This window comes from Colossoma macropomum, unplaced genomic scaffold, assembly GCF_904425465.1.
Source record: "Colossoma macropomum unplaced genomic scaffold, Colossoma_macropomum, whole genome shotgun sequence".
Lineage (NCBI taxonomy): Eukaryota > Metazoa > Chordata > Actinopteri > Characiformes > Serrasalmidae > Colossoma > Colossoma macropomum.
Genome location: NW_023494809.1, coordinates 19,151,043 through 19,163,333, shown reverse-complemented (window position 1 = coordinate 19,163,333; position 12,291 = coordinate 19,151,043). Strand labels below are relative to the sequence as shown.

Below are 12,291 nucleotides of genomic sequence, written 5' to 3'. Positions count from 1 at the left end.
GATACATTTAGCCCTGATAGTCGTTACTTTTGTCCACATTTATAGTACGTCATTATGTCATACATTGTCCGAAACTACATAAGGGTGTCTATTTGAGATTACTTAACAGCTGGACAAGTGTGAAGATTTAGGCATGCAGTTAGCACAATGCTAATTGGTGTACACGAGTTTCTAGCTTTTACTTGTCAGCTACATTAGTCTCCCAGCTCCAGTACAAAATACTGGAGAAAAAATACTGAAAAATAAAAAAAGATACCAAGCATGTCTTGCTACCCAGTAACTGCTACAAAACTAATATAAAAGTTATGTAGTTGTAAGAGTCAGGAACTCAAGTGTGGGCCACATATGGGCCGCTAGGTTTTAAAGGGTTAATTAATTCTTACTGATGACTCTGTGTGGGCTGTAGGCAGGTATGTATGCAAGTGTGTGTATCTGTTAGACTGACCGATGCACTCCACTGTTACACAGGAGGATGTGTGCGGCCCCCAGGCGACTGCAGAGCTCTGAAGCCACAGAGATCAGCCCGACCCCGGATGCTCCGCACGCAGCTGACCGCCCACAGCACACAAAGCCCTCCATCAACCTATAGAGTTCATCGAGAGCATTAAGAGGACGCAGGAGCTGCAGAGAGAGGCAGGGGGAGAAAGTTAGTGACCGAAAACTCATGAGGCAGGATCACTTAAAACTTCTGTCTATATTGCCTCTGTTCTGCTCAGAGACACATGCACGTTCATGCACATTTGTTTTTAGGTCTTGTCATACATACAGTAGTATGCATAAATTCCTTCATTCAAATTGCGTTTTATTGATTTTCTAAGTGAAAATAAGTTAACACATCCTCTAAAGACAACACACTTAAATGTGGCATTTTTCTGCAAATTTTAGTGCACAATTTCTTCTTATTTGCCGAGTTTAATTTTGCACAAAACACATTTTGTTTTTGTGCCCAATATGCTAAATTCAGCAAATGAAGAGAATTTTTTCAAATTAAAATGTGCAGAAGTGTGTTCACTGTAGAGGATGTGTTCACTTATTTTCACTCAGAAAGTCAATAAAATATGATATTTAAGCAGTGGTGCCCAAACTTTTGCTTAAGACTTGATGAAAACATAATTAAAACAAGAGATTTTAAAAGAGAAGAAATGAATCATTAAATTACAAATCAAATTAAAAATTAAATTAGGTTAACAGTATGCCATCACAGGAGAGACTAATAATAATAATAATAATAATAATAATGATTATTATTATTATTATATAATATGCCCCACTGTATTATTTACAGTACTGTGCAAAGGTTTTAGTCAGCTGAGAAAATCAGAATTAAAAAGCTTTATCTGGGTAGTAAGAACTCAATTACAATACAATGTAATAATTACAAATAATATTAATACAAAGAAGTATGTAAATTTTACGTCTTGGTGTTTTATGTATGTCAATGTGTTCATTTATTTAATCCATATTTAATTTAGTTCATTTATTATTGCCATTTCCACACCTCTCCTCCATGAAGCACAGCATTAATTGTAGTTATCATCCAATATCTGGTTTGGCTGATCAATACTTCATTAAATCAAGTGTGCTTGTGATGGAACTTAACAAATCCATGTGATGGCTGGAGGCGCTGGGGAGAAATGTGGAACCAAACTTTGTTTTTTCAGACCAGCTTTTTTTTTCAAAATAGGAAATTATTGTTACTTTTCACTGTATTTATGTTTTTTTGTATTTAAACCTAAACCTAACCCTAATCCTAACCTCAGGAACCAAAAAAATAGTTTCTACTCTTCAGGTCTAAAACAATTAACATGGAGCTTTTCTAAAATGTTGATCTTGTAGGTTAGTATTTTTTCTTGTTTTTACAAAGTCAGGATATATTTGTATCAGAACAAACACATGTAAACACACTTTCTTGTCATATATGACATATTAACCCACCAGCTGTGTATCACAGTGCAGCAGCACTGGATCAGCTTCTGCACAGAAAGCTCAGATGTGTGTCAGGCAGAGTAAATACACACCTTGTCTATGAAAGCAGCCTTGGGAGCTGAGCTCGGGGTCAGGTTAGACTTATCCAGATAAAAGGCCCTGTGGAGGATCAACACAGGCATGTTAGAGTCAGCAGAACACAAACACAGACTTAGACAGATATAGAGGTCATGGCTATTGAACAGGATTTGAATGGGCATGTCTTTGAAGGCTGGAGGCTGCAGAACTGTATAGATTCTTTAGTGTCTGTGAAAGGCCTGTGAAAGAAACTGAGCTACTGGGCTCCACTCCAACAGAAACTGAGCACATTTACTCTGGGAATTAATCCAAGACTGATCTCTAAAGTCCTCCGTCAGCTGCAGTTCCACACACTAACACTGAGGGCAGTATGAGCTGGATGTTTTAACTAATGGTCAGGTTACTTACAGGCCATCCCAAAGTGATACACTTTACAGTTTTAGCCATTCTAGCATTAGTAGTAGGCCATTAGTATTACATCATTTATCTAAGGTTAAGGCCTTGTGTCTCATCCACCAGTGCTGCATGATATGGACAAAATACCCTGCTGTGATTATACTGTTACATGCAGTTAGCTGTATGCAAAAGTTTGGGCACACCCATTTTGTTTTGTTTTATTAAGTGAAAAGAAGTAAATACAACCTCTGTTGCAAACTATTTTAAAATATAAGTCTTTCTATGATTGCTTTAGGAATTCACACACACTCTTCTTTATTGTTCTTGGCTTGCATGCATGTTTAAGATCAGAACAGACTTTCAATGATGTTCAAGTCAAGCGACTGTGAGGGCCATTCCAAAAGCTTCAGCTCACGTTTCTTGTAGTTGTCCATGGATTATGAGTTATGTTTTGGATCATTGTCCTGTTATATATGCCATTCTCTTTTCAGGTTTGTTACTTGTCTGATAAAACTACATTTGCTTCCAGAATTTGCAGATATTTAGCGTTCATTCTTCCATCTACTCGTGCAATGTTTCCTGTGCCACTGACTGCCACCTAACCCAGACCTACCAACCTTGGGAAAATATCAGTCACTTCCCCACTCACTGCCATGTCATCAAGTTTGGTTATTCAACGGTTACAGGTTTGGCTGCAATAATAATTATGAATACAGTATAGTGAAAAGTCATGTTTAACAATCTGCAACACACAGATAATAAAACTTAACATTTCTTTGCTAACAGCAATGCCTGCTGAACAAGCAAGCTAGCTTGCACATTACATAACGTTATGGTAACGTTATTGTTAGGGTAACATTAGGGTAACTATCAACGTTACATCTTTTCCTATTTAAAGGTTGGCAGGTCTGTGTTAAGTTAATTCAATACAGAATTTCAACTTTCCACACCCACTCCAGACTATTTACCACTGCAAAAGAGTTAAAAGCACTGTCCTCCTTTGTGGAACCAGCCAGATGCAGTGGGGAGGGTGAATGATAAAACTATTTATTAATATTTACTATCGATTTGCAGTCTCTTGAAATTATCGACATTACGCATTTGTTATCCTCGGGAAGTGAACCCAGAGTTGAACTCTTATTCTTTTGGTTTAAAGAAAGGCTAGATGCTGCTGCCTTTGCTGTTAGATTTGAGTACTGCACATGTACAATTGAACTCACATGTATCACCAGCTTTTTGTGCAGTTTAGAGTGACAAATTGCATCAGCCAAGTCTGGAGTCAAAATTCGTACCTGCCACGCAAAATACATAAAGGGTGGCAGATCTGCTAACCCCAAAGCATAATATAACCACCCTCGTGCTTAACAGTTGGCAAGTTGTTCTTTTCATCAAATGCTGCTCCTTTTTTCTCCAAACATACCTTCGGCGATAATAGCCAACGATTTCTATTTTTATTTCATCAGTCCACAGCACTTGTTTCCATAGATGTAGATGCAGTTTTGCATATGTAAGACATTGCCTTTTGTTATAAGGTTGTGTCTCATTCGTTTCACTTCAAAAATAATAAAAAAAAATAATTTGGCCAGAGGTGCACAAACCATTGTATACAACTATATTGTAATTCAAGTCAAGTCAAGTCAAATTTATTTATATAGCGCCTTTTACAACAGATGTTGTCACAAAGCAGCTTTACAAAGAATCCGGGTCCACGCCCCCAGTGAAGGGGGGGGGGTAGAGGGGAGGGGGGATGAGAGGGACATAGTTAGAAAAACAAATTAACCAAAAGCTCGATTAAACAGGTAAGTTTTTAGCCTAGATTTAAAGATAGAGGCTGTGTCTGAGTCCCGAACACAGACTGGTAGGTTATTCCAAAGCTGGGGGGCTTTGTATGAAAAGGCTCTTCCCCCTGACGTAACTTTATTTATTCTGGGTACTAATAATGAGCCCGCACCTTGTGATCTAAGTGGGCGTGTCGGTTGATAATAGGAAATAAGGTCACTGAGGTACTGAGGAGCAAGGCCATTCAGAGCTTTATATGTTAGTAGAAGAATTTTGTACTCAATGCGGAATTTAACTGGCAACCAATGTAAGGTACACAAAATTGGGCTAATGTGGTCGAATTTCCTGGTTTTGGTGAGAACTCTGGCTGCAGCGTTCTGGACTAACTGAAGCTTGTTAAGGTTTTGGCTGGAACAGCCAGAAAGCAGAGCGTTACAGTAATCTAACCTGGACGTGATGAAGGCGTGAACTAACGTTTCTGCATCCTGTAGCGACAGTGCATTTCTTAATTTAGCGATGTTACGCAGGTGGAGGAAAGCTATTCTGGTAATATTGGTAATATGCTCATCGAAGGCCAGACTGGGATCAATCGTGACACCAAGGCTTTTTACAGATGTGCCTGGTGCAATTGAGAAACTATCGAGATTAAGAGTAATTTCAGTCTTTAATGTCTTTGACACAGTCCTCTATCTTATTAAGTTCAGTTTTGTCCTCTGGTTTAGCTGAAATTCAAAATATAACATGGCTAAAGATCTTCCAGCATTATCTGGACTAAAATTATTTATGTTTTTTGGATCATATGGATATTTTGATTTAGCAAACGCCCATAAAACGTATGAGAATTGGTCAGAATGCTCACAGCATGCAATCCTATCAAGCCTCATCTATTGCCAGCAATCTTTTCAGAATGTTTGTCTTAAGCGTCTTCAACTGATTAAAATCTGCACTGATTATATGGTGTGAGTACTTGTCCATGTTAGTCACAGTAAAATGGATAAGTACTGGACCTGATTGTCTGCTACCATGTTTTCTATCACTATAGAATTTTGGCTTTCGTATAGCTATTAAAGGCCTCTTGCTCTCATTCAAACAGCTCTTGGATTTTTGTTACAGTGGGGACCATCAAAGGGAACTGGAGCTTTACACTTTGCAGTTGCTTATGTTAGTTTGGTGCTCGTTTATTCATCTGCCGAAAGTATTGTTTTAAAAGCCATTTAAATGCTACACTTGGGCTTCAGCCTGCACTACTACAGACTGTTTGAAGAGTCAAATTAGGAAAATGCATTAATAACATTGTTTTTTTTTGTCACATTAACCTTGACTTTGGCAGCCCTGATAGCATTCCTGTTGCTGACGCAAAATCAATATCTTGCATATATCATGTAATTGCTGGTTTTGTAATAAAATTGTCATAAAAAGCTTTGCCATGAACTGTACAAACTTTATTCTGAGAGTTTCTAACTCTGGCTGTGTTATCTGCCCAGACAGCATTGAAGCTCTGACCTCAGTCTGGAGAAATGGTCCAAATCAAATGAGAAAAACTTCAGTACACAACAGCTTTATCTTCAGTATGCAGCATCTTCTAGATGCGTTATCACCGGCGTCCTTCATCCATTCTCTTATCCTCTCTCTGCCCTGTTTGCCCTCTGAGTGTGTTTTAATCAGAACTTTACAACTCTGCATGCTTTAACCCTTCCCCAGGAGAAGCTCTGAGCTGAGTTAACAACCCGTGTAATCAGTTCAGACGAGCCTCATTATTACTAAGATACCTCAGATAAGGAAATAAACTCCTCATCTGCATCATATACTGCATCTTCCTTCCATAAGCTGTTTGGAAGCTTGGAACTGTTTTGTAACAGAGGCACAGAATGTTATTTAATATTTAATGCTAAAATATTCAGCTTTAATATTTTATTGTTCAGTTATGGTTAGAAATGACTCCTGGTGGCCCAAAGAGTTTAATACTTGTAAACAGTGGGGTCTAAAAGTGAGACTATATTAGAGAAATTTGTATTTTTTCATTTAAACCTGGAAATAGACACAGAGTTTTGAAATACACACATATGTATATATATATATATATATATATATATATATATATGTATATATATGTACACACACACATATGTACACACACAGCTTGTAATTGCAAGACACTGAATTGAAAGAGAAGCCTTAAACTAATACATACTGAGTAACCTACTGAAAATTAAGTAGTTGTTAGTGTAAATGAGTGCGATGCACCTTAACAATTAAATCATCAAAATCTAGCTGATTTTAAATAAAGCGCATTATCTATCTATGCTATATTGGTTACCTTGGATCAAGTAGAACTGCAGTGGAGAAGAGTCAGAGAACCCCATCTGTAAGCATATTTCATAGTTTTGATCCTTGCTTCTCATTTGTTTCCTTTAACAACAGATTCTGTAGCACACAGATCGCTGGTATCACATCTGAGCCTATTGCTTCCAAGGAGCTCACGTTTTGAGTTTAACATCTTGTTGGAGTCTTTTTGGCTAGTGGGCTGGTTGAGCTGCAGTTGAATGTAGACTAAAGCCAGTCACACACTGTGCAACTTTCGAAATCTTGTTCTTTGGTGACTCGCACTGTACGTTTGAATAAATCATTGTGTATGGACAAAGTCTACAATGTTTATGCTCACTGTATAAATATCAGTCTGACTGACATGCTACAGGAAACACAGCCACTACAAAAAGCTTTGTCTATGGACATTTATCAATAAAGCTGTTTCATAATAACACAGTGCACATCCAAGTACTGAGCAAGCATGTTGAGAAACTGTGCCATTAACTGTGCACTGAAACTAAAACCAGGCTGTGATGTACATGGGTCTCTCTAAAACCTATTGTACAAATATAATTTAAAAAATCAACATATTAATGTTTATACCTCACAATTCTATTCAGTCAAACAGAGTAAAGTGGGCATATATGGACTTCGGTACCCAAATGTCACTGTTTTTCGCATCCGATTTGTTGGCCCAGATTGGGAAAATGGTTGTGATGGTGCTTTTGTGCGTTTAAAAATACTCTAAAGTGACACAGTACATTCCTGGCCACAATATATCAAAGTGGAATGTTAAACGAGACCAATGACTTTGTGTCCAACTGCAACGGAGTCAGCAACACTTTGCTGTGCGAGCAGATCCTCATTCACTGCCAGCTTGAGCCGTTTGTTCACTAATGCAGCGGTGTACACTAGGCTTATCACACAATATCAGGCAGTATCAGATCTTGGCATCTGTGAATGTTTACGATTACGAATAATTGAGCATGGTACTGGGCCAATACACAATACTGGTATTGGTATCGATGCATCCCTATCATGTACTTTTATGAACGCCGTCCTTCAGTAAAGTCTTTCCAACTACTGTGAGGAACATTTTTTCCATTTGTAAAACCGTTATGCAGAATCCTTCCCAAGCACTAGACTTTAGTTAGGCCTAGCTAAGAGCATGATCTATCAGTTCTGTGGAAGATTTTGGTGCCGTGATGCTCTAATGTAGGTGATAATTATGCTTTGCATGAATATACATATTTTATATGATACTAGAACTCAAACAGAAATATGTAGAATTGATAAATGTCGTTTTTAACTAGATGATTACTTGTGAATGATGCTTCATAAAAGTGTTATAAATGGACCAAATGTCTGTTACTTTTGATTAAGTGCCTTTATCTCAATACAATGTCATTAACTACATAAAACATCTTGCAATTACTAGCATAAGCTGTTCACAAACATTCAACGATTGCTTTATAAATGTGGCATTCACTGCTCATGCATATGAAGTCCCTATGTTGAAAGCCTTCAAATAAACCCAAATTTGTGACACTGATCAAGATTTCTTTTTTTGAGAATGTGTTACCAAGAGTGACACACCAAATACTTAAATACTGTAACTAAAATATAATTTGAAATGAAAAATATTGTATTAAATTCTAAAGGAATGCAAAACAGAAGCTTTTTTTATTGGTGGCTTTAGACATTTGGACCCCACTGTATGAAACTTGGCTTGCTCACTGACAAAGCCTCAAATACTATGCAAGGCAGTGTGTTAGCTCAGAAATTTCTCCATTTGAGCATCTGTGTGATGAGTATGCAAGTCACCTTCACTATAAACAGCTTTAAGATGGAGTGTATGAGTCTGAGTGAGAGTGTGAGTGTGTGTGTGAGTGATGTCTATGCCAGCATGTGCTCTTTCATCAAGAGTTCATTTACTACCCAACAGAACGACCTGCAACACGATTACAGGACTTACAGGTGTGACTGAAAATACTAAAACAGAACTTTTGGCCACATTTGGTTCTATTTAGGGTTAAAGATGTTACACAAAACTTTATATCTAGTCATATTTATATCTAGTATATTTAGTCAGAGACCACCAGTCAAAATAGCCATTAAGTACAATGTCTTCATTTTAGGGAGATCTTTCTGAGGAGATTCAAAATAAGACACTTTACTTACATAAGGAAGGAGAACGTCAAAGAAAAAATAGTAAAAAAAAAAATAAAATAGGAGTTTCCAAAACTGGAGTTGGAAAAATGATTAAAAGCAACAGAGAAAATGGGACCCCTAAAAAGACCTGGTAGACCACCAAATCTGTCCCCATCTGATAAGCTGCACTTAAAGCTTTCATCTTTGAGAGAGAGGAGAAAATCAAGCACAACTCTTGCTTCAGAGCTGAACAAATCCACGTGTTTCAGTCCATCCTTTGTTTTTTTATACCTTAACCGTAATAATTTTGAAAAATGGACAGAATTTCTCTTTGAGTTTAGAATGAAATCCTTAGGTCCCTGTGAAAAAATAGAGCTGGTGCTGTGCGGATCCTTTATGAGGATGTAATGAACGATTTGCTTCCTAACAGCCAGGAACAGCGAAACGTTTATTCGTTTTCCCACGTCTTCTACTCTTCTCTGCTACACACTGTCGACAGGAACAACACTCCACATCACTTCAACAGGAATGGGTGGGGTTAAACTGCATTAAGCTTAATGGGTGGGAGCTCATGGTCAATCACAACCAGGATGTATTCAAAACGGGTGTTTTTGCAGCTTAGTTTCCATGGACTGGGGAGTGAATGGTGCATATTGAAACTTAAACAATGCTTACTATATCGAACTCTTATTTCCATTAAGAAAATAAAATTCTGTTTCTCTTAATACTTTAAAGTTACAACGGTTCATATGTGTAGGCTGAGTGCAATGCACATTATACTTTCATAAAGCCATGAGATGAGCTGATGTGTGATCCTCCAACTCTAAAACAGCAGTGCTTCGGAACAATAGCCCCCTGTTTTTCACAGCAAATCTCTCAGCAGATGGTCTGAATGGCCCACACACACCACCACACCAAATGCACAGCACTGAAATGGCAGGGTGGCAGGGTGGTCCCGGCAGCAGCAGATGGAGGTGTGTTTGGGTATTTATGGTTTGTTTGCCAGGCTGCTCACCCACCCCACACCAACTGCAGCTAAAGGCATTCTTAAAAAAACAACTGCATACTTTCACTTCTAATGAAGGGTGGCATCTGGTTGTGTGTATCTTAAGGACACCTCGCCTTCTTTTGAAATGATTTACACTGTTAATTTTCAATCAAACAAGAAAAAACACCTGCTTTTATTAGCATATCATTGTTAACATTTCCTAAACCCTTTGAGTATATTTATCTAATCTAGTATCTAGTATAACTTTCAGCTTTATGCTCATCAAAGTGTCTTGTTTGTTCTGAAGTGCTTAATAACATTTTGAAATGCTAGGTGACCCCAAACTTTTTGACAGGCAGTATAGTTTCAGCATGAGTGTGAAAATAGTGATAGGGAAACTTTGAGACTTTCCCACTGGTCACAAACAAACAAGAGGTCTGCTCCCTCAGCAGCTGCTCTGTGGATCCTTTAGAATGCTACAACGAAACATTTGCTTCCCAACAGCCAGGAACAAAACAACATTTAATCTGACAAAGCCAAGTCTGGGACAATTTTCCATGTACAGCATTGCATTAGGAAGTAAGGAATATGCTAATGTAAATTTCACACACTGTCACGCATTCTCTCTCTCTGTCTCCTGTACAAGTCTAGCTAAAGGTCTAACAAAAGTCCTCTACACACTGAGTGTGATTTATATACATGATTAATTCTTACATCAATAAATAAATTCAAGCAAGTGTATAACTGATGATATTTTGCACACCATTCACAACATTATTTTATTTGCAATCTCCAACGACAAGAACTCTCTGACCAATCACGGTCGTCTCTGGTGTTGGCATGGTGACAACCAAGACGACAGAGCGGTTGTGCCCTAGCAACTAGAATACATTCAAAAACCATCAAAAGAACTCGACTGCCATCTGCTTTGTCACATATGGTGTTAGTATCTCCAAAAGAAGCTCAAATGGGGCTCAAACTGAGTTACAGACATCCTAGCTATATCTGAAAGCTCTCATAAAGTTCAAACTGCTGAACTGCTTTTTTTTTGAAAACAAAAAAAACACATTGTGTTCGGTATGTATAGGTTTGATGCGAAAAAACTGTGTCTGAATAATGTGCGTTTTTGGGTCATTTATTCATGTCGAATGGCCTTAGTTGTTCACTATGGACAAAATACAAAGAAAACTCACTAAATGGGCGATGTTTAAAATTCTGAATGAACCAGGGCTGTCTGAAAAGATTATGACCTGCTCATTACATGAGATTACATGAGAGAGTAAATGTAGATGTACAGTGTAGAGACTGTGATAGTTTTTTTTTCCCCCAATTTTCCCCTAGTTAGGACTCCCCAATCACACAATACCACCAGCGCTAGGAGGTGAAGACTAGCACAGGCTTCCTCCGAGACCTGTGAAGTGGCACCGCATCTTTTCGAACTGCTGCTAACGCAACGTCATTCGACAGTGGGGGACCCCGAGATTGTGATAGTATTTTGAGCTATGATAGCATAAGAACTCCCACGTTGTGTCTTCCACAGCAATGCGAAGGGGGTTGGGGTCAGGTTTAACATGTCGAAGTAGCAGTCAGGCCTATTCAAAGTTGTGGGTACAAGTTGCCTTCGGGTTCAACTTCACACCTGCCCAGACCTCTAACACTCACACACTCAAACTCCTTTTCCATGAACTCCAGCTGCTCTTTCTGTGAGGGATGAGAAAGAGAGCTAATGAATGAGTGTATGAATAAATGACTATGCTGAACAAATCGGGCCTCAACAAGTCAGTCAGCCAGCTAAAAGACTCTGGTCTTGTATTACAGCAGCAGGGTCGGCTTATTCAGGTTAAGTACAGCCACTGAGAATTTGCTCATTTACTCAGCCACAGCAGAGAAAGCTGCTCGCAAAAGGGACCTGCAGGCTGCATGTATTTCTGAACTTGTTTGGCCAGGGGGTTTTGGGGAGCCCCTCTGGAGGCCAATAAATGAGCCTTTTCCTTAAACCAAACCAGATAACACACCAAGGTTTTCCCCTAATCAATTTTTTTTTCATAAGACACTAATGGAAGTGTTGGATGTTTGCCAAGGACGAGCTGCTCAAGAACATGGAGAGCAGAATCAAGAGTAGATCACAACCCCTCCAGTTTCGGACCAAAACAATGAATTAACTATCAACCCCGATTCTCTGAGCTCTAAAAACATGAATAAACATGAGGAGGGGAACTGAGCGAGCCAATCAGCAAAGGGAGAGCATGAATATTAAATAGTGTCAATGTAAAAAGTGGAGGCAGCTTACTGTGCTTTTGAAATAGAAGACCTGGGGCCCACTGATGGAATGTTCTAGACTCAATAGTCTATATGATAAGGACATATGCATAAATAATCAAAGGAATTGGTAGGAATAGTTTGTCAACATATAGTCGATGAGCTAGGACATAGCTGATGTTTGAAGCTTGCCTCTTTAGTTTTTCACTGAGCAGCAATCTTAAAGCATGAAATCTGCACATATTATTACCAACCATGTGGGTAAATTCCTTTACAATAACTTCTCAAAAGCAGTCTAAAAGTAGTCTCGCCTGGTATTTGCTAATGAGAGTGCCGTATAGACATTCAGTTGCAAAGGCTTCTGCAGCAGCATTAGGTCGTTTCCCAAACCCACACCGCTTTATTTA

The 12,291-nt window shown here is 38.5% G+C and overlaps 1 protein-coding gene across 1 annotated transcript in view; it reads right to left on the bottom strand.

Moving 5' to 3' along the window:
* prex2 (phosphatidylinositol-3,4,5-trisphosphate-dependent Rac exchange factor 2) overlaps positions 1–12,291 on the bottom strand; it is a 217,102-nt gene that overhangs the window by 26,996 nt on the left and 177,815 nt on the right. Inside the window, exons 36-37 of the mRNA XM_036557970.1 lie at positions 2,019–2,085; positions 446–621 (exon numbers count right to left, since the gene is read on the bottom strand). Of these exons, the coding sequence (XP_036413863.1) occupies positions 446–621; positions 2,019–2,085 (243 nt within the window). The remainder of the gene's footprint in view (positions 1–445; positions 622–2,018; positions 2,086–12,291) is intronic.